At 42.7% G+C, this 27,939-nt stretch overlaps 1 protein-coding gene across 14 annotated transcripts in view; it reads right to left on the bottom strand.

The window, feature by feature from the left end:
* Positions 1-21,861: 21,861 nt before the first annotated feature.
* The window catches only part of FMR1 (fragile X messenger ribonucleoprotein 1), a 37,686-nt gene continuing 31,608 nt past the window's right edge, over positions 21,862-27,939 (bottom strand). For 3 of the 14 annotated variants that reach the window (XM_045789195.2, XM_087860020.1, XM_045789198.2), the window contains 4 exons: positions 27,668-27,863; positions 25,939-26,121; positions 25,380-25,462; positions 21,862-23,225 (listed from right to left, as the gene is read on the bottom strand). In XM_045789195.2, coding sequence (XP_045645151.2) covers positions 23,064-23,225; positions 25,380-25,462; positions 25,939-26,121; positions 27,668-27,863 — 624 coding nt within the window. In that variant the 3' untranslated portion in view covers positions 21,862-23,063. Of the gene's footprint in view, positions 23,226-25,379; positions 25,463-25,938; positions 26,948-27,667; positions 27,864-27,939 lie in introns of those variants that run through there. The other 11 variants (XM_045789197.2, XM_087860024.1, XM_045789199.2 and 8 more) reach the window with 8 other exon arrangements.

Here is a 27,939-nt window from a genome sequence, read left to right on the forward strand (position 1 = left end):
CCGGTAGGTTGTTCCACTGCACTAGAGCTTTTAGTGGAGCGAGATGGTATTTGCCTTCAGAGATTTTAAGGTTTAGTTACAAATAAATGAAACAGGACAACGTGAGGACAGAGAATGTGTGAGGAACACTGAAGAGTGTCTCCGAGCACTTAGATTTTATTCCCATCATTTGCCACCAACGACTCGGGTGGCCCTAAATGCCTTCCTACTGGGCCTCAGTGCTGCAATGTGTAAATAGAGAGTTAGCATCGTGTCTAAGCCCCCTTTTGACTCTAAAATCTGACCCTAGGGCAAAATCCCAGTAGCTTGCGTGGTTTGGGCCCATCTGCAAAAGGACCATGTAGTGGATGCTGGCTTACCTGCAGCTTACCTCATTCCAGTTTTCAAAGGATGTGAAAACTGCCCCTCTCGACTGCATTTCTATCCTTAGTCTTACAATATTTTACTCTGGCTTTCCAAATGGTTTTCTACTGATTTTATTCTATTGTTCTTTCCAGTGTTAATAGGCAGTCCAAAGGGCGAAGGAGGGAGGAAGGTTTCTATGCAATTAATTCTTGACACTTAGCCCACTCGACCCCACCCCCACATCCAGGAGCAATTCATAATGCTCTTTAGTGTCTTAAAGGATCTGACAAGAAAAAAAACCTGCTTTTCCTTCCTTGTATTTTTTATAATTTTTTTTTTTTGCCTCAGCTTTTCCCAAACTAACCGGAGGACAGCTGCCCCCCAAAACACTATTAACAGCTTCTGAAACTACTGTTTGCAACGTTGAGAGACTGAAGTACCTGAGATTTTACCCTACTTGCGAGTAACAAGGTAGGCTGCTGCAGTTTCATGGGTGCTGGCAGAAGATGCAAGACAACTGGGTCAGGGACAAAAGACGAAAGCTCCCCTGAGACACGCAGAAACTTGAGAGACCCATGAAAAATTGCCTCCCAACAGCAACCTTGTTCATGTCATAGCACCTGTGGAAAATGATCGTGTGACCAGGCACCACGCAACCACCCTGAGGGCTCAGGGGATTAAGCTAGAGCACACAGGTTGGGCACTCAGTTCTTGAGCACTTCACAGGTTATGCTCTCTGAGACTTAGATTCCCCTTCTGCAAATTATGGGCTATGGGCAGCCTGATGATGAAGGTTCCTTCTAGCTCTGGCTTGCTGTGATTTGTCCTGGACAGAAGCATTTGGGGTTGCTGTAGACAGGCAAGGCATGGCAGTTCTAAAACGCTGCAGTACTCCGAAGCAAGCCACGTTATGCCTTTAGAAACCGAAATTACTAACTGGAACTCAGAGGGACAAAATCCCTAAGATTATGCCTGAGCAGTCCCTGGATTACATAAGACTAATTCCAGATTGGGGACACAAAAAGCCATGTGAAGTGTCCATTTTGAAGATTTTCAGATGGCAATTTAAAATTCTGCACTGGCTTTCCTCTTTCATTCTATATTCTCGAGGGAGCTAAATTTGATACTAGTCAACCCAGACCTAATTAGGGAGGAAAATCTGTTGTATGGGCATGAATACAAGAACTGCTCCATGAGGTGGTACTTACCACTGCTCAGAATGTGACTACTGTTCTTGTGGAAAATTGAGAATTGACACTATTTTTTAAATATTGCTATAGACAGCCATGAAAAGATGCTCAACCTCAGGTAATCACGGGAATGCAAATTAATCAATAATGAGATATCATTTTATGCTCATCAGATTGGCAAAAATTAATAAATATTCATAAGAATATGCAGAAATAGAAATTCAGTCATTGCTGGTGGAGGTGTAAGTGGGTACAACCACGTTGGAGTGGAATTTGACAACACTTGTAAAGTTAAATATCCACATAGTCTGCGATGCAGAAATTCCACTTTTAGGGATCTATCCTGCCATCCATCCTGCCATCCAAAGGAGACATGTACAAAGATGTTCATTGTTTTAGTGAAAGCAGTGTAAAGGATGTCTCAGTAGGGAAATGGAAACACAGTGTAGTTCAATCCTATAATGTAGTATACTACTAGTCTAGTACTTAATGGTGGTCAGGATCAATCACCCTAGCCAACATAGCAATTCTCTCTCTCTCTCTCTCTCTCTTTTTTTTTTTTTTTTTTTTTTTTTTTGCTGCTTTGCCTAGTGGCATGAAGCGGCAGTCCCAAATTCTAGTTCAGTGGAACCATTGTTGTGTTCCCTGAAAGAAATAGTCCTCTCTTAGATAATAAGCTTCCAAACATAGCAGAAACCAGAGTTGTGAGAATGAGAAGTAAAGTGCAAAATTTTTGCAAGTGGGTCATTAGGTATTTCTCACCACCACCCCTTAGTTCTCAGCCTTATGCGTCTGGTTATGGAAGAAACCATGCTGTATGTTGATTGGCCCTAGTTCAGAGCGCAGGACACATCCTGCAAGACAGCACCTCGAACTCACAGGGTGTTTTCTCTTAGGTGGTGTCATACTAGGTTTTCAAGATATGATTTCATTGTTCTATTAGACCAACCTCTTTTTTTCAGCTTTATTAAGGTATAATTGCTAAAAAAAGTGTAAGATATTTAAAATGTACACATAGTGATTTGATACGCATATACAGTGTGAAAGGATTCCCTCTATCTAGTTAATTAAGACATCCATTACCTTGCATATTTAGCTCTATCTTTTGTTTTCTTTCTTTCTTTCTTTCTTTCTTTCTTTCTTTCTTTCTTTTTTTGGTGAGAACATTTAAGTTCTACTCTCTTAGCAAATTTCAATGATATAATACAGTGTTATCAACTAGGGTCACCATGTGTCACATTAGATCCTCAGACTTTATTCATCTTATAGCTGAAAGCTTATACTCTTCTTACTAACCTCTCCCTATCTCCCCCACCTTCCAGCTCCTGGCAATCAGTTTTCTAATCTCTCTTTCTATTTCTATGAGTTTGACTTTTTTAAAAAGTTAAGATTCCACATATAAACGATACCACAAAGTCTTTGCTTTCTCTGTCTGGCTTATTTTTGGAAAAAAAATCATTTATTGGACTATGTTCTAAACAAATTGCTGGGACTACTGTTGAGTTGTAATAATAGATGTGTAAGCTTCAATTCAGCACATTTGAATTACATATCCTTTAATCAACATTGTATTTACATGGAAGTTAAGTTGGAGAACTTCCAGTTTTAAAGAACTCCCAGTTGGGCAATCCCTAACACCCATTGGCCCCAACAATATTTGAGAATAAGTTCATTACAGTTTAAAATCATGTAAGGTCACTTCAGGTACAGTTCATGTCTCCAATACTTGTGGTTGTTTAGTAAGTGTAAACATTAGCTCATACATGAAAAATAATAGTTCATTCATGAACGATTTTACTGAATTTGAAAATCTTTAAAATTGAGATGGATCCTTCCTTGTACATTGCTGTTCTTATTTGTTATTTGATTTTTATTAAACTAGAATGTTATTATTCATTACTGCAACAGACCAATATACAGATGTAAGTTTGTTCCCCTTCCCCCATTATTAAATTAACCCATTGTTTTTCTTCTCTTTTTTTGCATTCAAATTCTAATATTTATTTTATTATTTATGAATACTTCTGGTATAATTTTATATATGAAGTTCAATAAAAGAAAATTTTCACACTGTCTGCATTTTTTTCTGGCCATTTATGTTTATTCATTTCATTTAATGATTATTCCTGAAAGTCATTGTGTCGTATGGAAGAGGGAGGTGTTAAAAAACAATCCACTCCAGTGTATCTGGTGTGAGATATGCTTGTCATCCAGTGAAAGGAACTGCTGCCTTTGCTCTAGTTGGAAGACTGGGGCTTAGGAAGTCTTTTCTAAAACTGATGGTTCTAGGAAAATGCAACTTTAGCTGGGATCTGGGGATTGGGAACTTGCTGCCGGAACTCTTGACTCCAGACCCTCACCAGCAAAATGAGTGCCCTGCATATGACGCTTTGCTCCCCCTTTGGCTCAGTTTGGAATTCAAGCATAGTATAGTTTTTGTCTAATTGGTCATACCGAAATCATATCAAAAACCCTGTCTGCAAGGTAATCTAGGAAATGTAGTTTTTAGCTTTGTAACTTCTGTAGTATAGAAGGCAAACCCCCAAAGACTGGATGTTGAGCAAAGAGCAAGCCATTGTCCCCTTCAGTAGCCTCACACCCAGCCAGATCAAGGCTACTGCCACCCAGGCACATTCCACTTCTGACTCACTCTACCAGCTCCTTCCGCTGTGCCTCCTGTCGTACAGAATCCTACATCTCCATCCTTTTTTTAAAAAAATATTTTATTTATTGATTGATTGATTTGTCAGAGAGAGGGAGAGCACAAGCAGGGGGAGCAGCAGGCAGAGGGAGAAGCAGGCTCCCTGCTGAGCAAGGAGCCTGATGTGGGGCTCCATCCCAGGACTGTGGGATCATGACCTGAGCCGAAGGCAGATGCTTAACCAACTGAGCCATCCAGGCATCCCTACATCTCCATCCTAATGCAGAGAAACTATGCCAAATCGTTACACTTTTCCTTTTCCCTGCTTTCCCGCCCCTTGAGTGAGCTCAAGTTTAGCTTCCTACTGATTAACCCTTCCTGGGTTCATCACTGTCCTGAAAACTCTCTGTGGTGGACGCTGCTCCTCCTTCCACTTCCAGGTGAAGAGAAGGGGTCAGTAGATGCCTTAGATCCCTTTGCTACCCCAGACCATGGTTTCAGTGTTTGCGGTCAGTCTCCTCTGTTTTGGAGCTCATGTTATTTGATTATACCATCTGTTTCATTTTCTGCATCTCAAGGGCCTAGTACATTCTAGAAAATTCTATCCTCTACTTCTCTGACTTCCTTTCCATCACAATTCTCGGCCATTATCCTCACAATGAAACTGGCTGCATGGCTCCTTCACCTTCCAGTTTTCAAATCAGAAGGGCACTGAAGTATTTCTCCTCCTCAAACACTTTGCAGCATTTGAAACTCTTAACTTTCCTCCTTCCGTGAGGGAAGCTACGTGTCCCTACAGTGCTATAGCTCTATGGGAACAGGGATCTGGCTTATTTATTGATGTATTTTTAGTGCCTACAGGGCACATGGTAGTCACTGAATAAATATATTTTAATGGTAATTGCTATGACAGAGCACAATTCTCACATCCTTTGAATCCCTAGCCCATTGGCTAATGTAGGTATTCCCTGAGATTTAGCCCATGGCTACCTATTTGTGCTGTTTTTTTTTCCTGAGTGATATAGTTATTTTCATTTTTTCAGTGGTCACTCCTTGTCGGTGAGGCTTTCATCTTTATATATCTAGCCTCACCCCTGTCCTGAACTCCAAACTGGAGATCAACAAAGCAAGTTCAATGTTGTTGCTTCTGGGAGAACCAGATGGAATAAGTCAGAGGCCCTGGGCTCTGGGATTTGCACTTAAGTGTGAGAAGCAGGCATATAAAATGCAATTATAACACAATGTGATGAATGCTCTTAAAAACAAAGATATGAACAGGGTGCGGTAGGAGCACAGATGAGAGGGCAAATAATTCAGCCTAAAGTTGTCAGTGAAAGCTACTGAAAAGTGACATTTAATTTAAGTTTTGAAGATTGAATAGAAAATGTTCAGGCCAATAAGATGGGAAAGGTTTTTTTTTTTGTTTGTTTGTTTGTTTTTTCATGGAGGAGGCCGAACAGAGACCCAGAGGAATGGAAGGACATGATAGATATGGTATGTTTGCAAGCCAGGGATAAATATTCTGCCACACCCCGAAGTATGTACGAACCCGACCTTTCAATCTTCTTCTCCCAAACCAATACCTGCTCCCGACTTCCTTTTTCCTGTGGATGTTCTCATCCTTTGGATCCCTTTGATTGATAACCTCTGGGTTATCTTGGATTCTTTATCCCTCATGTCCAATTAGATGCCTGTTGATTTTGCTTCAAAATACTCCTCAGTCCCATTCCTCCTTTCTATTTCTACTTAAAGAGTCCTAGCTTAGACCTGCATTACTTCTTCCCTTGACCAGCAAAAGTTTCCTGAGAGATCTCTCAACCAACAGGGTCTCACAGTTCTAACCCACCCTGCTTACTGCAGCCAAATGATTCTTCCTATGGAAATACCTCTGCTGGCTCCGTAAAGGCTACAGTATAAATGATGACAATAAATCTGTTCCTTCCTTCAGGAAGCAGTCTCTCTCTTTGGTGCTGGGCCCTCTGCTAGGCCTTCTTCTCTTTCCTTCCTCACTCTACACTGTCCCCCCAAAGGATCACATACACTCCTGCAGCTGACTTGCCATTACGTCCTGATTATTTACAAAACCGCAGTTCACATCTCTCTCCCGAGCCCCACTGAAGCCCCTCTGCTTGGCTGACTCACAGCCCTTCAAACTGCTCACATCCCAAATTGAATGATTATCCACCACAAACCTGCACTTTCTCCAGTGTTCACTATCTCAATCAGAGGTACTCCCTTTTATCCGGTTGCTAAAGTGGGAAATCTGGGGGTCTTCTCTGAGTGCTACATAGTTTTCAATCCCCACGCAGTCAATCAACAAAAGCTCTCTGTTCTAACTCTGAAACTAGGTGTGACGGTTAGTTTTCGGGGTCAACTTGGCCAGGCTAGAGGACCTAGTCATTCCAGCCAACACTAGTCTGGGGGTCACCGTGGAAGTAGTTTATAGCTGTGGCTTAACATCTACGACCAGTTGACTTCAAGTAAAGGACATTACCCTCAGTAATCTGGGCGGACCTTATCGAATTCGTTGAGAGACCTTGAGAGCAAAATTAAAATGTCCCTGAAGACGAAATTCTGCCTCAAGATGGCAGTATCAACTCCAGCCTGCATTTTCAGCCTGACAGCCTGCCCTAGGAATTCTGAACCTGCCGGCTCCCGCAATCACAGAAGCCAATTCCTCAAACTAAATCTGTATCTATTTTATAAGTTTTTATGGGTTCTGTTTCTCTGGAGATCCCTGACCGATACACAATGTCTCTATTCCATCCACTGCTCTTGCTTCCACATCACTCTCCTGTTCCGTAAACCTTTTTAGGACAGCTGGATATGGCCTTGACAGCCCAAATGCCTTTCCTGGGTTCCTGGTTCATGAAAGCTCACCTGCTCTGCACCTCTCTTACCCCCCAGCCTCAGCTCTTGCCCCTCTCCCTCATTCACGTTATGGCCGCGCGCAAAACTTGCCCAGACGCATGAGGCCCTCTGCTGCCTTTTCATCTGCTTTCCCCTCCTGTCCTCTTCCTCTTTTGTGCCTCAGCTTAAATATCACTTCTTCATGAGACTCTTCCTGACCCCCAGGTTATATCCCCTTCTGATACTTTCCTATGAGGTTAGATTATAACACTACTAATCCTATGGTGCTTGAATGTGAAAAATCGAAATCACAGTTGATTCAGAGAAAGAAAGGTCCGCTCCACGTTTATCACCTCCTCCACTCACTGTTGGGAGTTTTTTGCAAGACAGGATGACTTTTTTTTGTTTACACTGAGTTTGAATTCCTCTGTTAAACACACATGCTTCTAAATCTTCCGTTTTTTATCACCCCATCAACAAGGTAGGAGAGGGAAGAATGCCTATGTTCCCCTAGCTGGAATTGGCATGGGACACTAAAGGGTCTAGAAAAGTCTCTGATTCTTCAGGGATTATAAGGGTGGCTAAAGATAATAAAATGCCAAAGTCTTAGTACCTTAAAACAGCAAAGGTTGACCGCTTGCTCATGCTACATGCCCAACACAAGTGAGCAGGGGTACTCTGCCCATCGTTGTCCCCGTTAACTGGATTCACGGAGGTGCCACTGTCTTAGGATGCCACCATCTCAACTTGAGCTTCCAAGCTGCTGTGTCAGGGGAAGAGAGTGTGCACAATCACAGCATCCCGGCTCGTCAACGCGTCGGCCCAGAAAGGATGGGCATCCTTTCTGCTTTCACCTCATCGGCCAGAGGAAGTTACAGGGCCAGGTTTCTCTCAAGGGAGGCATGTGCCTGGAAGCAAAGAAGATTCAGGAAATGTGGTGAACCCTAGAAATGTCTAACACTGGCATTAATATGAACAGCCGATCTTTTGGGGGATGAGCCATGTACTGCACGCTGTGCTAAGAACATTATATTAATCCTAACAGGCCTGAGGGAAGTGTTAATATCTCCATATTTCGGGGAAACTGAGGTTCAGGGAGATTGTGTGATTTGTTTGAGGCTGTAGGTGATATTTAAGCTGGGATCTGAACGTTCGTCAATTGACTGGCGGTCACTACTGGCTCTCCTGCCAAGCGCTGCTGCATTGCCGATGCCACACTCTTGTACTTAATGCCCTTTCCAGAACTCCATGTTTTTCTACCGGTGATGCCTGGGCCTGACAAAAGTGGGAAAAGTGCATTCTTGGCAAACTCCAGTTCACCCCTGCTGATCCATTTCAAACCAGAAGCCCTCTGTGAAACTTCTCCTGACTTCCTCCTGCAGAACTCATTGCCCCAGGCTCAGCTGCACTCAGCTCAGATCCCTAGCAGAACACTCATCACGTGGTTTTGTTATTATTTGTTAACCCTCTTATTTTTTCCACGAGACTGTGGCTCCTTGAACTCCATGTCCCATTTCTCTCTGTATCTCCAGGGCAGAGGCAGAAGAGCTGGAATCCAGCCAGCACTGCCTATGCAGACATGCCGGATGCGGGTCTAAGCGCTTTACATATGCCAATTTCACTCTCACGCCATCTCGGTGAGTTGGGCGCTATTATTTCCATCATCCGTTTTACCAGTGAGGAAACGTAAACTAGAGAATGTTTAGATAACTTGCCCAAAGCCTCATAGGTAGTAAATAACTGTGCTGGGATTAGAACTCCCGCAGTCTAACCCCAGAGCCTAAGCATGCTTAGCCACTATTCTGCTCAAAACGTCTTCCAGCTCATATCTTAGCCCTTTGCTCCTAAATACTTCATGTATCTCCTAAAATCAGGAATATTCTCTTAAATAATCACAGTACAGTTATCAAAGATGGGAAATTAGCATTGTCCTATTATGTAATTTACAGAACTTATTCATAGCCAAGTTTCCTAATAATGTCCACTGTAACCGAAGACAACAATTATTTTCTGGTTCGGAATCCAGTGCAAGACCACATGTTGCATTTAACTGTCATTTCTTTTTAGTATGCTTCGACTGGAAACAGTTCTTCAGTGTTTCTTTGTCTTTTATGACCTCAATAATTGTGATGAGTACAAGCCTTTTATTCTGTAAAATGTCCATCGATTTGAGCTTGTCCAATGTTTCCACATTATTAGATTACACTTATTAATTTTTTTAACAGGAACACTGCTGAGTGAGTTGTGCCCTTCTCAGTGCATCATATAAAGAGGCATGATTATCTCTTTGTCCCTGTAATTATCTATTATCTTATGCTAATTTTTCTGTTTCCCACTGTCATTTTCTTCTGCATCTCCACGTCAAATACACTGCCTGACTCATGGTGTATGGTGGTTTTTTTTTTAAGATTTTATTATTTATTTGACACAGAGAGAGAGACAGAGAGGGAACACAAGCAGGATGAGTGGGAGAGGGAGAAGCAGGCTCCCTGCTGAGGCGGGAGCCCCATGTGGAGCTCGATCCCAGGACCCTGGGATCATGATCTGAGCCGAAGGCAGACGCTTAACGACTGAGCCACCCAGACGCCCCATGGTGTATGTTTAATAAACATTAGTTGTATGAATAAATCTTCGTTCCTCTAAAAGAAAACTATTAATCAAGCCCAAACTATGTGAATCATAACCCTAGTTTCTTCCCCTTCTCTTTCCCCACACATAATAATCATCAAGTCTCACTGATTCTCTCCCCTAAATATCATAGCGATCCCATCATCTCCATTCTCGATGCCATTGTATTGGCTCATTAGTCCAACAACTTGGCCTCCCTGCCTCTAGTCTTGCTCCCTTTAATTTATCTTTGGAAGATGAGCGAGAGAAAACACCAGTCCTGTACAATGGGCACAAGAATAGGTTTAATTGTTAAGTGTTACTAAGATGAGGCACAAGGTCTCATGTTCGGTCATTATCCCACAGTGAAACCTGCCTTCCCAATGGGCCCAGAAATTAACTGGATTTATCAGTGGGGTTTCTGGAAGTGTTGACAATGGCAAAGAAGACACTGTAAAATGAAGAGGGTCCTAATTAAGAATACAAACTTCCTCATGAAAACTGTAGGGCTTAGGTGGGGGGTGGTTGAGAGCCATGTGGCTAGCTCCTATAGTTGTTAGATAGCTTCACTCGCAGTGAGCTATTCAGTCAGAAATAGCAGGAGCTGTTGGCCAGGGCGCGTACTGCCTAGTCAGTAAACGGCCGGAAGCTATGCAGGTATCCAACACAAGCACTGGTAGGGAATCAAGAATATCTTCAGTAGTGAGACCCCAGCTATCTCATTGGTAATCTCGAGTGAGCCTTAGAAACACCTCCTGGTGGGAGGAAAACCCATATAAAATGGTGATAAACTGTGTCCCTCGTGCCCTCAGGTAGATCCCGCTAATGGCACCAGAATCTGGGGATATATAGCCTGCGCCCACCGGGTCTTCGTTTACCGAAGAGTTGTACGGCGATTCTCAGGAAGTGGGTAACCCTGTATCCAAGCGGGAGGCAGGGGAGGCGGGGAGGCTGTCTTACTACACGGGAAAACTAGCCCTGGAAGTGGGTGAGAAGAACACAAATGCTGCTTTGAGTTGGGTCCGAGGTGAATCTCTGTATTTAGCATGGATATCACAGGCAATGGACACCACAGGCAATGGACATATGAGTGTCGAAAATCAAGGCAAAGAGTGACTGAGTCCCCTGCCTGACAAAAGCAATATCAGAGGCATTGTATGATAGTGTGGTGCTGATAAGATCCCCCGTAGCCAAATCAAATTAGGGATGACATATCTAGCTTTGTGATAATTGGCAGTATGGTCACTGCCCCAGACGGGTACAGTCTGTCCATATCTGGACTAGGAAAAGAGAGATTATTTGCCCCTTGATCCTCTACTTGCTTCCCAGAGTTGGATCTGTCTATGCCCAACCAGATGGGGTCCAGGACCTCCCCTCGGGCTGGAGTGAAAAGCTCCACAGAGACCCAGGGCTAGCAATTCCATTACCAAAGGCAGTCTCTTGACATCAAGGAAGACGGCTACAGTGTAAAGGTGACTTACTGTATGAGCATTAGAACCACAGGAGCGTCCTCCACTTGCAGAAGAGGGGTATGACAAACCCAGTGTCAGAGTTGTCCGCCTGCTGGGGAAGGACACCAGATGCCATTTTAAATTTGTGTTCATCCACATTTCCATGATCTATGTAGTAAAAATTTTCCTGCTACTAACTATGGTCGATGAAGAGCCAAAGACAGGGGGGAATTATTATTATGTAGTGTGGTGCCCATGCAACTACGCCGCTTCAATCGCCTGACAGCCCCACTTGCTACCCTTCTGCAGCCAAGACTGTGTTTGTGCCAAGGTCATGTTTCCTGTAGACCGCTTCCAGTCAATAATTGAGCAACAGTGGGGGTACGAATGCAGATCCATTCTTACGAGGGGAAGAACCACTGTAACAGGTGACTTTGGCTCAAGAACTCCCCATCAGCCTGGTGGAAACTTGCTTGGAACTGTGTTATAGCCTAAGATCCTTGCTACCCAATTCTCCTTCCTTCCTTTTCCAAAGGCCTGTATGAGCCAGTCCTGTCTTCCATAGTATGACCAAGTTCACCCTGAATGACAGATTTATGAAGCTGCCTGTGAGTGCAGGCTCTGGGTGGCGTCGGTAGCTTCTTTGTATGTCAAACGACAGCCCTTCTTGGTGGTTTTGTTACTGTGCTGGGGCTGCACATGGATCTAGTAGGCCACCGTAGATATGGCTATGACTGATGTCTCACGGGCTCAGGTGACTTACTTCTTGCAGATGCTTTGCTTTTCTCAGGATATGGCCCTTTCTAGGAAACAAATACGTATGTGACTTATTAATTGAGCTTGGGGGTGAGTTGTGTTTGTTTTCATAGGGTATGACTTGACTAGTCTCATCCTGGGTCGCTTAAAGACCTGACTGGAGTGGGGCCAATACCAGCAGCCCATGAGCCCATGAAAAGGTGTATTTCATTCATTGAGGAGCAGAATGCTTTATTACTGAACGCAGCACTTTGCAGTCTCCCCCATTGTGCAGAGCAACTAATGCCACGGGTTGTCAGCACTTACCATCATCATAACAGATGGCTTGGTATTCTACTGAACTTGTTCACTCATCAGTGAAACAAGTTTCTTTGTATGGTACCAAATCTCAAAATTGAGGCCCCTATTAAGCCAGTCACTTAGGCAAAGCAGCCAAAGGGCGGATCTCGGTTCCCTCTGAGTGGGTAGCCGCCTATTCTTACAGGTGGTTTAACCCCCAATCAGAGGTACTTCCATTTCACATTTCTCAGCTTGTGGCACGTTGTCGATGATGAAGCAATTGTCTCTCAGTTCCAGACCATCCTTCCATGTTCTGCTCCACTCTGTGAGGCCAGTGCTGCCTATTAGGTTCTGCCCCTAAGAGGCTCTAGAGGGAGATTGGAAGACAGTGGTTCATGGTTCTTCACTCTGGTGGGAATGGTTTGCTCCAGTAGTAGCAGCTGAATCCAATTTCCAGATTTCCCCCCTCTGTCTCAGAACCAGCATCATCACGTCTGCTCAGAGACACTAGCATCAACCAGTTGGCAGGCACTCCTTCCTCAGTGGTCTAAGTCCCCGCCCCAATGGGGGTCTTCCCGTGAGTTACCATGGTACCAGTACCAAACAACAGCATCCCTTTCCTAGAGGTCTGGGTTTGAATTCTGTGGGCCTCTCCTTTGAGCCTCATCCCGTTGTTCCCCCAGGCCTCAGGAAGGCAGAAGCTTCCTGCAGACCCCACCTCTGTGCTACCTTAATGTTCCTGTTCTGAATTTTCAATCCTTTAATGTCCGTCTAGCCAATCTCTATATTAAATTCTCTATTAAAAGCACTGGTGTGATTTCTGGTTTCCCAACAGGACCATTGCTGATACGCCTATGTGATAGAATTTGGTTTAGTGACAACAACCCATTGCAGGATGGAATGTTGGAGCTGAGACTCACACTTTTTTCTGCAGTGAGACAATGTGTCCCCACCAGAACCAATAATGGTCATTCAAAAGCATGTACTATTCAGTGGTGAAGAGATGACCCATCCATATACTGGCAGAGTTTTACTGCCAGAGGCATCAGATGTGAGAAGACACCAAAGACACAGACATAGTGAAGAGAAGGGCCATATGCACCCCAATGTTCATAGCAGCAATGTCCACAATAGCTAAATCGTGCAAGGAGCCGAGATGCCCTTCAACAGATGACTGGATTAAGAAGATGTGGTCCATATATACAATGGAATATTACTCAGCCATCAGAAAGAATGATTACCCAACATTTGCATCAACATGGACAGGACTGGGGGAGATTATGCTAAGTGAAATAAGTCAAGCAGAGAAAGACAATTATCATATGGTCTCACTCATTTATGGAACATAAGAAATAGCAGGGAGATTGGTAGGAGAAGGAAGGGAAGAATGAACGGGGGGGTAAACAGAAGGGAGAATGAACCACAAGAGACTATGGACTCTGGGAAACAAACTGAGGGCTTCAGAGGGGAGAGGGGTAGGGGATTGGGATAGCCCGGTGAGGGGTACTAAGGAGGGCACGTATTGCATGGAGCACTGGTGTTATACACAAACAATGAATCATGGAACACTACATCAAAAACTGAGGATGTACTGTATGGTGACGTACATAACATAATAAAAATTAAAAAAAAAAAAGATGTGAGAAGACAGGTCCCAGATACTTAAAACTCCATGGGATCAGAAGGAGTTATGGGGGCAGGGCGGGTGTCATTCCACTGCCTGTATTCCTTCCGTGGCTTTACTGCAGGGGGCTCTGATCACGTTTGGCTACCAGGCTGATGACTTAGGAGAGATTCTTAAATAACATTCCCAGGTGCAGGATGTGCTGTCTCTAATAACCAAAGAGGTCAAACAGGTGAGAAGGGCTCCTTTTGCGTTGCTAGTGTTTGCAAGGCCAACAGTTTTTCCTTATTAGGCCGTGGAATAGCTCTTTGGGCAGCTGCTCTTATAGCCCCCAAAGTTGAGACCTGGTCCTGGTCTCTATCCTAATTCAAGGTCTTGCCACCTGTGCACAGCTGTACTTAGCATGCATACAGAGCTGTGAGGGCCACCAGAAAAATATCATTACTAGATGGGCACCTGGGTGGCTCAGTTGGTTAAGTGTCCGACTCTTGATTTCAGCTCGGGTCTTGATCTCACGGTCGTGAGTTCAAGCCCTGTGTTTGGCTCCACGCTGGGCTCAGAGCCTACTTAAAAAAAAGGATCATCAATATAATGTAATACACTTGCCCAGCTCATTCCTGATGTTGCAGTTATGAAGTAATTCTGGGGAAGTTCAAAACACCTGCGGCAGGACAGTAAAGCTCAAACTTCATGCTTTGGCAGGTGAAAACATTTTTGTTTAAAGATTTTATTTATTTATTTGACAGAGGGAGACAGCCAGCAAGAGAGGGAACACAAGCAGGGGGAGCGGGAGAGGAAGAAGCAGGCTCCCAGCGAGGCAGGGAGCCCGATGTGGGGCTCGATACCAGGACCCTGGGATCAGACCCTGAGCCAAGGGCAGACGCTTAACGACTGAGCCACCCAGGCGCTCCAGGTGAAAACAATTTTTGCTCTTCCCAGAGAAATTGGGAGAAGACATCAGCAATGTCTAGGGCAATTCTGTCCAAGAATGACATACTGTGAGCCACATATGTAATTTAAATTTTTCTAGTAGATCTATTTTTAAAAAATCAGTAAAAAGAGGCAGGTATAACTAATGTTAATGACAGAGTTTAGTTAACCCGATAGATACAAAATATTAACAATTCAGTATTTAAATATAAAAAATAATTAGTGAGATAATCTTCAAACTAGGTCTTCAGAATCCATCGTATATTCTACACTTAACAGAATATCTCAGTTCAGACCAGCCACATTTCAAGCGCTCAACAGCTGCCACATGTGGCTAGTGGCTGAAGAACTGGACAGTGCCACTCTAAGGCCACATACCAGGTGCCAGGAATGGCTGCTATCAGTTCGGTCACCTGTTGGTGTATCGGATGCCTTGAGTGTCATGGTGGCCACTATTAAAACCACAATGATCTGCAATCAGGGGCCACAGACACTGCATTTACTCACTGGCTAAAGAGGGCTGGGAATTGGAAGATATTGTGGCCTACCACTCCCTCCTGGCAATGGAATAAGTCTTATATGTATTCTTTCTCACCCACTGGTATGTGATTCTCGTTCAACTGCACAATCCTGGCAGGCTTTGGAAATACAAGAGGCTCTGAATTCACAGGGGAAGATGGCAACACCCACACCCACTCAGTAGGTCAGTGTACCACGCTGGGTTGAGGGAGCCCAGCATGTCCATACCTATTATGCAGTCTGACAAAGGGACCAATGGCATCTGCAGAAATTGTGCTGAGTCTCTTGGCTGTAAGTAAAACCGATCTCAAACCCTGCCATGGAAATTCATTTTGTTGTCCAAGAACAACAATGCCTCAGGCTCTAGTGTCTGGTAGGTCCCAGTCTGCTGAATCCTCCCCACGCATGTTCCAGGCTACATGGACCAGGACAGAAAGTCAGCAATCCCCTTGAAGAGGGCAGAGGGCTGGGCCCTGGGCCAAGTTTGCTTTTGAATGAACTCAAGTCTGAATTGAAGGGCCCTCTAGCATTTGGGCTAGAAAACCAGTCTCCTGGGTGGCACAGACCCCTGTTGGAGATAGGGAGTCTCTGAGAGTCTCTTTCAGCAACATTAAGATGTGGCTAACCACTTTGCTTCCTCCTCTGGAGCCTTCTCCAAGGACATGGGAGGCTTTGCAGATTTGCTGGCCACGCAGTAGGGAAAATGAATGGCCTCCATCTCCAAAGGGAATCCCCCTCCCGGGACCTCCTGGCATCAGCTCTCTGTAAAAAAGAATCAGTCATTGATGGGGCGCTTGGGTGGCTCAAGTCGGCTGAGCATCTGACTCATGATTTTAGCTCAGGTCATGATCTCAGGGTCGTGGGATGGAGCCCTGTGTTGGGCTCTGTGCTCAGCAGGGAATCTGCTTAGGATTCTCTCTCCCTTCCCCTTTGCTCCCCGCCCCTGCTGGCTCCCTCACTTTCTCTCTAAAATAAATAAATCAATCTTAAAAGAAATGTTTCCTGCACACCTCCCTATGTTCTCTCTGCAACCTCCTTAGAGTGATTTATGGTTTACTTAGCCCACTGGCCTCTACTTTTCCCATCTCTCCCCTTACTTCGGGATCCCTTCATTCAAGACCCAGTGCCACAGCATGCTGCCTGAGGGAGCCTCAGAAGAGGTCTGGAGTGGTGCTTTGATGCCTTTCCACTTTTGCTGAGACCTGAGGCGCCTTACAGGACCCCATATCTCATCTTCCCCCTTTGCATGGGGCCTAAGTTAGCCCCCGGAGGATTATCCCATCCCTTACTCCCTGGCAGAAGGAGTAAAATTAGGGCTGTCTTCCTCATGTAAGATGACATCAGCTTTGCTGATGCTGAATGAAAGTCATTTGCTCACAAGTTATCCCCGACGTCCAGGGTTTTCCTACGAGCATGCTAATAGTGCCAGAGTGCCTCAAGGCTGCTGGGACCTCAGCAGGGAGGTCTCACTTTGCATTCAGTGTCTCAGGAGAGGCTCCTCGTTGTGGCTGTGTGAATCTGACTTCCCTGCGCGTCCAGCTCAAGCCCAGGGCAGGCACACTTGCTCTCTCCCCATGGGTCAGACTAGCCAATTCATCCGGCAAGAGGGAATCCTGTGGTAAACCCCAAATTCTGGTCACTCCGTGTCTCACCTCGTGGGTGCACCTTCTTCATCATGTAAGCTGTTCAAGGCTCAAGGGATTCCCGAGACTACTTAGTGAACCTCGCCCCCACCCCTGACCAGCCCCTGGGTGGTAGGTACACTGCACAACGGACAGGTTTCAAATCCAAGAAGTTAGACTAAATCTACTATTCTAATGGCACTTGGGACCAAGGGCTCTTTTCTCCCGATTTCTTTCTTCTTAGGGCTCACAGGCTGACTTGAGAGTGCTGAGGGACCAAATTGTTTCAATCTGCCTTACATGGAGGACTTTCCAGGGCCTTTGTGGCGCCTGGGACGGCCACAAGCCCCGCAATAACATGTTCACCGGGGATCTCAGCTCATCCAGGTTTCCCACTACCCTCGGAGGGCTGCTGTCCATCCTGGTATGGCTTAGTTGATCCCTTTTGCAGTTTCCAAAAGGCCCGAGCTGGAGTAAATGGCAGGTGCCTCATGCTGGGCATCATCTGTGAAACAGTGGGTGAAGGCAAACGGCACAACACCATAAAAAAGGAAGAGGTTTTAATAAGGGAAAATTATCAGCAAGAAGAGGCACCTGGACGCCCATTTTCTCTTGCAGAGATGCAAAGGTCACGGCATTGCTGGCTGCACCCCGGGGCTGCGCTCCGGGGGAAGGTTATTTCTTCTCTGGGACTTTACCCTCCCACAGGGTAAGCCTCGCAACAACCCTGTACGCAGACAACCAAATCAGGGCTTGAAACTGCCAGCGGTCAGGGGCGCCGTCTGGGAACGCAGACCGCTGGCACCTGCAACCCTGTGGGAAGGAAGCTGGATTTGGACTGTGCGGCTGAAGAGCCTCCTGAAAGCTGGATCTGCGCCCAGTCCCTCCCGCCAGCTGGTTACAAGGTAACTTGACAGGGGCTCCCAGAGTCATGGGACAATCCTGTCTGCCGCGCCACACTTCAAGTGGAAACCTGATCATTTCAGACCCTTCCAAGGCTCTCTGAGGTCCATCCTCTAATGTGGCACCGCAGGCCTCCCTGACAGTACCTCGTCTCACCTCTCTTCCTCAAATTCTGTGCCCTAGCCACACGGAACTCTTGGAAGCTTCCCAAATACGGATTTCCTCATGCCTAGATTATTGCCGGCAGCACCCTCACACCAAGCTAACTCCTCCAATCTGTTTATTTTTATTATGTTATGTTAGTCACCATACAGTACATTCTTAGTTGTTGATGTAATGTTCCATGACTCATTGTTTGTGTATCACACCCAGTGCTCCATGCAGTACGTGCCCTCCTAATACCCATCACCGGGCTAGCCCATCCCCCCACCCCTCCCCTCTGAAGCCCTCAGTTTGTTTCCCAGAGTCCATAGTCTCTCATGGTTTGTCTCCCCCTCTGATTCCCCCTCTTCATTTTTCCCGTCCTTCTCCTAATATCCTCCCATCTGTTTTAAGTAAGATTCACTTCACCTGAGAAGCCCTTGACTGGCTCCACACCACCCTGATTTGGGCGGGTCCCTCGGTGCTCCCACCTCGCTCTGTGCATTTGAGCATTTACGGTACCGTATGCTGCCACTGCCCATTGACTCAAGCTCTCCCACTCGATAGTGAACTTCTTGAAGGTCTGAGATATTATCCCTGTATCCCCAAGAAGCTTGTGAAGTGCCTGCTATATAGTAAATATTAACTATTTAATGAGAGATGAAATCATGGGGGTGGTTCATTAATACTCTCTGTAGCTTTCTCCACATAAAACATGAATATTATTAATGCATATACAACTTTGGAGTTGGGATACCTTAGCAACCATTTCTTTAACCCATGAAAAAACCGAAACAGAGAGATGAAATGACTTACTCAGTTACCACAGAGCTAGCCTATGCCTGGACAGGTGTGGAATCTACCCCTCAATTCCCTTTTCCGCAGCGTAACTCCCTAGGTCCCTTTCTGTCATGTAGTAGCTACACTGCATTTGCAACTTTTAATGATATATATTTCTTGAGCACCAGTACTCTGTTCTTTGATGCAGTATCTCACCGGTTTTGATTTCCAGGGAAATCTGACAAAGATGCCTTAGTATTTACCAAAGGAAATCTATACCTGAAGAAATAACACTGGACTTTTTCTTCCCCGCATAAGCCATCCAAATTTTGGATGATGCTGAATCATCACCATATACCCCAATTCCCAGGATTCTGCGTAACCGTCTCTTGTTGACACTCGGTCTTCCTTTCACTATTCAACCTACCTCTGTCATCAAGCCTATGGTACACATACATTGGTGGGAAAACCTTTAAGCACTCAACATTGAAGCTTAGTCTTTAATCATTTAGCAAGTGCAATTTGCAGAGTTTTAATGCCTCTCCCACTAACATAAAACTCCTTAGCATTAAAAAAAAGGATCTCCCCGTTTCTTCATGGCAAATTCTAAGAAATGGAAAGAAAATTCCTTTTTTAAAATTGAGAGAGAGAGAGAATGAGAGCGAAAGAGAATGAGCGGGAGGGGTGGAGGAAGAGAGAACCTCAAGCAGACTCCTCGCTGAGCATAGAGCCCAAGATGGGGCTCAATCTCACAACCCTGAGATCACCACCTGAGCCAAAACCAAGAGTCAGATGCTTAACCGACTGTGACACCCAGGCGCTCCAGAAAGAAAACTTCTAAATAGCCCCAAATAAAATTTTTAAATAGCCCTAAATAAACATACAGTGGAAAAGATGCTCAAGATTTAAATACTGGTACCCGTGGGGCGCCTGGGTGGCTGAGTCGGTTAAGCGTCTGCCTTCGGCTCAGGTCATGATCCCAGGGTTCTGGGGATCGAGCCCCAAGCTGGGCTCCCTGCTCAATGGGGAGCCTGCTTCTCCCTCTCCTCCCCATGCTTGTGCTCTCTCTCTCTCAAATAAATCTTAAAATAATAAATAAATAAATGCTGGCACCTGTTAAGCCTTCTGAGCAATCAAGATTAGCGTCTGCTAATGGCTATTTCAGAATAACCGGTTATCAAAGGTATCAGAAGGTCATGAAGGAAAGATACTATTTATGGCCATGAGACAAATGGACTCAACAGGGATCAAATCAGTATACGGACTCTAAAAGGCATTATAGTCCTAAACACCAGGAGCTCTAAGATCATGATCAGATGGGAGAAAGGCCTCTGAGTTAAGCCGAGTTAAGTCTCAAGGCTGATGTCGCCAACAGGCTATTCATATGTAGCACTGAAGAGCACTGTGAAACCAGGAAAACCCAACCGAATTACTTGTAGACTGGTTTTACCTATCACATCTAATGGACCGTGCTTAGCTCTTCTGGCCCTAGAAGAGTCCAGAACCAGGCAGAATAGGTAGCAGAGAACCAGGTGAGTAGAATGAAAACCCAGAAAGGCAGAAAATGAAGATGGAGTTTTCAGAGAGAGAGTGGGCGAGGAGAGAGGCAGGCCATCAATGTAGAGGACACTGTCCTGCATCCTTAAATCATTCTGGATGCTAACACGGAGAACTTTGACCCAATCACCTCCCTACTTCTACCCTTTTTTCTCGGCTGTGCCTGAGCTTCTTGAAGTGACTACAACAACCATTTCAGGCACCATCTACCTACAAACTCATCATTTATTTTATTACGGAGATACATCAAAAGTTTTGTTTTCTTTTTAAAACTACATAGATACTTTAGTATTTTCCAAATAGCAGGGTATATTTCTGTGTGTGCAGACAGGAGTATGTGTTTAATATGGTTTCGTGGCACCCTATGTAATTAATGTGTTGAAATCTTCTAACTGGGAATACAGAGAATCATTTTCTAGTAGTTATGTTTTTGCCTTTTAAGGGCACATGAAACGTTATTTGCAAGGCATATACGCTTTGCATGATAAATAACTCCCCCCACCCATATTCTGCTAATATTTGTTATATTTAGAAATTTAAGACCAGGAGCAAACATCTGTCAGACTAATTTTTTGCTTTTTCATAAGTGCAACTTTTTAATAAAAATTTACATCTAGATAAACAATCTTCAGATTTTTGAAACTTTAATAAGATTTTAAAAACATCATGACTTAGAACTGAAAAACATACACGTTTAGCACACAAATATTGTAATACGAATCAACTCCAACTCCATTTGAAAACATGTGAATCAAATTACAGTTTTAGAAGTTAGTAATTCACATTTAAGCAAGTTAGCGCCTTGCTGAATTCAGCCTTTGTAAAAAAAGAGACTTAGTGCATATTGTAATGGCACAATGTGCTTTTGTTCCATTTTGTTGATTTTTTTTCCACCTTATTAAACAAGACCAGGTTCTTGAAAGTTGGTAGATAATAGCTAACTTCCTATGACATGTGAAACTTCCAGTGGTAACAGTTACATTTTGTAACAGAACACTTTCTATAGATTTCTTTTCCTATCTTAAAATTTTAAAAGCAATCATTTGTTAAGGATTGCATCAACATCAATTTAGCAGAGGAAGATCAAACTTTATTGAAACTGCTTGCATACAAAATATATTGCACTATAACCAAACAAATGTCAACATAAAATCCAATCTGTTGTCGCTAATATGTACAGAGAATATTGCCCAAGAGCAGTTACATTACAAGGTCATTCTACCTTGGTTAATTATCTACAGTATTTTAAACCAAACAGCTTACAGATGATGTGTGCAAGGTACCAATTTCTGTTTTCAAATACTATACATTCCCAGAATAAATAACTAAAAATCAACATTAATGTTTGGCAATACTTTTAAAAGACTTTTTAATATTCTTGAAATCATGTGCAGTTTGTTGCCATTTTTATATGCTTATTTGTATGCAAGGAAAAGTAACTGTAAAATGAAAATTCAAAGAAACAAACTCACAAAATACATCAGAGGCAGAACTTCGGTTTGCACGGCTCTGTACAGATTCAGTGGTACCCCTACTTGGAGTTATTTTTTAAGAAAAATATAACATCTTAAGAGTGAAGGTCCTTCACATATTTTTCCTCAGTAAATTTCATTCATAAAAAAGACTCAAAAACAGAACCAAAACCCAACACATCAAAAATCAAAAGAAAAAAAAAAAACTAAAGAAGTATTTGTTAACCCATTCTAGTCTGCTTTCCAATTCCGCTTATACATTAGACCTAATATTTCAAAGCTTACAAAACATTTAACCTGCTTCCAATGTTTCTTAGACAAAGTACCTGTAACTTCACAGGATTATTATGCACACATGAAAATGACCTTTCTATCTCCCCCAAATAACCTCAAAATTAAAATATGAAAAACTTCACAAAACTTGGGGAGGACAAAATAAAAAAGGCTCTAAGTTAAAATTGGTCATCAGGCCAAAGAGCAGGCATATCCTACTAACTTTCGACCAGGAAGATCTGTTCCTAGCTGAAAACATTTTAGCCTCTCTCAAATGAAAAGATAGTTATTTCTTCTCCTGTCTATACAGAAAAATTACACATCTCTCTCAATAACACTATTTGTCAAACTTCAGTGCAACAAAACAAAAACAAAAACAAGTTCTATTCTTTATACTGCCTAACCTGATGTTTCTGTAAGGAAAAAAATATGGAAAGCATGCATTCTTCTATAAAGTACTAATGTTTGACAGGGTTTGCTACATCTTTAACATTTAGTGTTTCCAACTTATCTTCCCTGAACTCTGCATCCAAATATAATATTCCTACCTGCCAAGATATAAAAAAGGCACAGATCATACAACTTTTTTTTTTTTTTGCTAATGAAAATGACAAACGTCACATCACACACATCTCAGGGTCCACTAAAATACTGGAAAAGTGGACCAAACATAAACTGACACAGGACATGAAATGACATAGTATTTCATGGACTTCTACAGGAGATTGAAAACAGAAGTGTAATATGATTACCAAAAATGCTATTTATTCAGAAAAACTGAAATGAACCGGCGAGTTATCACCTGATGCAGAAAAAAGTTCCAAATTAACAAAAAATATCACTGCTCAGTACTTTATAAAATAAACCAAACTAAAATCCTGCCCTGAAGTGTTAAAGTATACTTAAAAGCAATGTTTCAAAATTTCAACGTATCTTTTTGTGCAAATTTGAAAATTGTTGCTTATGGCCAATACCAAAAAAATAAAATTCTTAACAGAATTTGTATTCATTTCATGCCCTGTGCCATCTTGCCTACTATTTGTCTTTGGCCTAACAAAGTTTTCTAATATGGAATAAGAGTTATGGAAATGGTTTAGGAATTGTAACTTCAGAATTATGCAGTTTAGGGTACTCCGTTCACAAGTGGTTGCTGACCATCCACGTTGTCTGGCTTTTCCTTCTTCTGGTTACGATCTTTACCCGTGCGCAGCCGATTACCTTCACTGGAGGTATTCTGTAATGTTTTAGTGTGGACACTCCTTTCATTATTGCAGTCAACTCTGATCTAAAACAAGTTATAGTTGTTATATACACAGACCATATCCTATTGTAATTTGTAATTGGCCTGACAAGAAATTTAAGCCTGAAGTGTCAGTTCCACATGTTAAAAAGGGAAATGGGAGTGAGAACAGAGGAAGTGCAAGAAATTAAGATCAGGCAGGGCTTTTTAATTTAGTTTATGATTTTAAAACACTCCTCTTCTTTAACTGGAACACATTGGTCATCTCATTGCATCCAAAGTTAGATAAAAACTCACAATCCTACCGTGTCTTCTTCTAAGCAGAATAAGATAGCGAGAGACAAATAGTTAAAATGATTTCCTATTACTAATTACGAGATAATATGTACCTACAATACTAGAGTTCAAAAGAATGGGTTATTCTTAAAGATTGTGAAACCCAAGAGGGACCCAGATTGATGCCTTCCAATTCCACCTTTACCAGGATAAGAACTCAACTCACTTGAGTTTACACCTGAATTACCTATCATGGGTAAGATTAACATTCTCTTAACTGAGGCTCCCACTGTCTTACAGTAGAAAAATCTGAGCATTGCTTTCTTATAGCTTGTATTTTCAGTAAGGCAAGTCAGATGATCATACAACTTGAACTCTACCTGAAGAATAATAATGGTATAAGGAAATTCAACAACACTAACGTGTGGAAGGATTGGAATCCTAAGACATGTGTAAAGATGAATGCAATTCAGAAAATAATATCCTAAGATTTATACGATAGTTTAAGTGCCAACACAGAACACTTAAAACATCGTTAACAATTCCAGATGCTGTATAAAAGGAAGATAATATTGACCAATGGGCTTAAAACAACTATAATATTGATCTGCTTGAAGTACAAATGCTACATAGATCTCTAATTTCAAAGTGTGTCCAAGTGTTGGGGCTCTGTGTGTGCTCTAAATGTCTGGCTGGCAAGGGTTTAGTGCTTTGACTTGGGTCTATTCACCTACACAGAAAACACCACCTTTTTATTTGATGTCCCATTTTAATTTTAAATATAATTATGAATATACATCCTTTTGATCAATACGATCAGGTTGCCAAATTCCTGGAACATGTCACTTTAAGCAGGGAATTAAAAGGCCAGCAGATAAATGCCTTACACCTCTGTAAAGTACATGTACGTACATCATTTCATCATCTCTTTACCTAGATCTAAGGTCTTGCCTATTCCTTAAGAACCAGCCAATAGTTAACACCTACTTACAACTACTATGAATCCTACGGAACACTCTGTCATGAAGTTTCTGCTCTTAAAAAGCATCTCACTAATCTTGGCTGTTGGTCCTAAGCCAATTCATAGTCAATAAGGAACCCTAACTACTTGGATTAAGGATTAAGAGTTAAAGAAGCAGAGGAGAATATGGGTTCTGGGAATCAGACACCAGGGTTCAAATATCACTCCACTGTATGCTCACTATGTGACTGTGGACAAAGGACTGAATCTTTCTGAAAGCTTCAGTTTACTCACCTAAAGAACAGAAAAATAAAACTACTTACCTCAGGGGGCTGCTGTAAGATTAAATGAGATAACACACACACAAAGCACTTAGCAACAGTGTCTGACATGCTCAGGAGTAATTTTAAAATTATTTAACAATGGGTTCAGCACTGGTGATGACCAACTGAAATGGGATCTCATAATAGGGGCTGGTTATAAATGTACAGCTGGCTGATTCAGCATGTACTAGCTGAAAGCCCCATTAGCCCTGTCTATCACGATTATTACCTTTGAGATAGACACCTTCTCTTCCTTACTTTCCACTCAAAGAGATCACCCTATCCCTGCAACTCAGGGGAAGAGGGGTCCACAGGGTTTACTCAGGTCTCTTTCTCAGTACATTCCAGGATGTCCCTTTTCTTGGGGGAATAGGGAGGGGGACCACCAATGTGGTATTGAAGTCCTAACGGGCTGTCAAAGTCTTCACAAATGCTTAAGACTGGATAGTCTAGAGAAACTTTCTTTGTATATTTGTCACGAAGAACTAAGATTGCCCACAGTTACAATGTTGAAAGGAAAACATTTCACATGTACCATTTTGCAACTTTTGAACATGTTTAAAAATCAAGTAAAAAAACTCTTAAGTCTCAAACTACAGTAATTCAAATAATTTAGATATAAAGAGGCACATAGTTTACCTGGAGGGATGCGTCTGCTGTTCTTCCTTTAGCCTCTCTTGGATTACGCGGGCGATTATCTGTTCGGGAGTGATCGTCATTTCCTATAGGGCCATTTTTAAAAGGTTCAACAGTTAACGGATTCTGATGTGCTTATTGGAAGTTCTTTATTCCTACATTCTTAATTTATTCAGACCACAGAATCTAAAATATAATCAACAATCTAGTGATTCCAGTTATATAATGCTTAGAAATTTAGCAAGCTACCAAGAAGCAGAAAATATTTCAAAGGCATTACAATTTTGCATCAACTATGTTACAGGTCAACCTGAGCTAATGATCACATTATGTGTAGAATCCCTAAAGAAGCTGAACTAGTTATCAGTGTTTATTTGTATATTCTACACAAACCATAGAAAGCTAATGTTCCACTGATTACTGCTGAGCCTTTCCTCTGTTGACCGGTATAAAACAGGAAAAATGGGGTTTTAGTAATACGTCCTTGAATCACCAAGATTTTTCATAGAACTTCAGTTGTTAAAATTCACCTCTAATTATTAAGAAATGAACATCTCTGTACCTTTGAAGCCACCTCCACGTCCTCTTCCTCCCTGTCCTCTTCCTCCACCGCCACGTCGTCGTCCGTCTCCTCTGCGCAGAAAGTTCTCCCTCTCTTCCTCTGTTGGAGCTAATGACCAATCACTGAGTTCGTCTCTGTGGTCAGATTCTGTTTCAGAAGCATTTGATGCTTCAGAATTAGTTCCTATCGAGAGTTAAAAGTTATATACCATTGTCCGACTTAAAAAAAAAATTAGGTTAACAGAAGCTTCCAGAGACGTTTCAGGGGTAATCCAATACTCTTCCCAATTTATAAGCCCAAAGAGTATTATCACCTTCCATTTTGTAAAACAAATTATCTTAAATTCAAAATGAAGGGTTTCACAATATTTGAGGTAATTTTGGTTTTAAATGTTTTGGTTCTCATTAAAAAAAAAATAAAAGGTATTTTATTAGCCATCTAATTTCAAACCTGAGTATGCCACATCATTAAACAGCTGTGCTCCTTTAAACATCTGCGCTCTCTGGAGGAAAAGTTGTCTACAACAGTTAAATGCAATACCTTGATAAACAAACCTCTATAAAGAGAGTTCCTTTTAACAAGGTTTGGCCCAGGGACAGAGGGGAATGCATACATTTTGGTCACCTCTGAGAGGGTGGCAAAGGCCACCATGGCGACTGTCTCGGGGAAGGATCTTTTGTGGGATTAGGGATTGAACTTAGCTGAAAGGGGATATGCTTGCCTGATGCTTGGTCCACAACCTTCCCTCCCACTCCCACTGAAATAATTTATCATTAATAAAGGAATTATTACGATAAACTCATTATGCGTGAGGGGGTGGGTTAATGATGTAGGGGGGATGGGAGTGGGGGAAAAGAGCTCCATGGTGAGGTGGGACTTCAACAGCAAAAAGAACAGACTGTTGGGAGAGGGGTTAGGGGTTAGGTTCAAGGTTGGCCTTAGGAGTAGGTTCTCTCTCCCCCACTCCAGAATATCAACTCTACTACCTCTCTCTCTTCCTCTGTTGGAGCTAATGACCAATTATAGCTTCACCATTATAGCTTCTTTCCTGTGGATCTTGAAGGCTTTTCCATCTTAAAGAGTTCCTTTTTGAAATGCAAATATTTGTGAGATGGATTATACCTTATACCATCATTAGCAAGTTACATAGTAGATACACAGTTGAGCAAGAAAGACAGTAGGCACTGGCAGGTGGGGACAGTGTTCAGTGGAAGGTACTGGGAGAGAAGAAAGAAGCACTGACAGAAGAGCTGGGAAGGCAAAGAGAAACTTTGCCTACTTCTTGACTGTGCCTAGGGCTGACTTTGGCCATGACACTCAAATTCACCTTATGAGCCATAGGATGCAGAGCCCTGATTTACACAGTCCATCCAGCAAGTATGACCAGCACATGCCTGACAAAAAATGAGCCACAGTACACAAATGAAAAAAATTTTGGCTATACAGTAATAAAATTAGGAAAGGCCTTAAGAAAGTTATCAACACACAAGGGCTTAAGCAGATTTATCCCCAGTCAGAATGTGGACAGAACTCACACCTGCCCTGTACACTCTAAGTGTTATCATCAGGTTTTAACTCTATATGTCTCTTGCAACACAATTTGACCCACTGTGAATTGGAAACCATGTAGTGAGAAACCGTTATAATGGGGTTCTAATGAATATTAGAGATTAGCAGCTATTAAGTCTAGGAACAGATAAAGTTACTGAGTAAAATGCTTAGTTTGTACCTGAAGTATATCCAGGACCGCGTCTGCCGTGCCCCCTATTTCTGTAAGGTCTACTACCTCGACCCATTCCTTGACCATCATCAGTCACATAGCCTTTTTCCTTATCTGTACGATTTGGTGGTGGTCTAGAACTAGCTCCAATCTGTCGCAACTGCTCATCAATTTGTAATCTCTCCAAACGCAACTGGTCTACTTCCTATTTAAAATATACAAGATAACAGTAAAAATAATTTGACATTTTACTTAATAATACCTTTCTCCTTTTCATCAGA

Source organism: Ursus americanus, chromosome X (genome assembly GCF_024610735.1).
Source record: "Ursus americanus isolate L20-20 chromosome X, mUrsAme1.1.p, whole genome shotgun sequence".
NCBI classification, from domain to species: Eukaryota; Metazoa; Chordata; class Mammalia; order Carnivora; family Ursidae; genus Ursus; species Ursus americanus.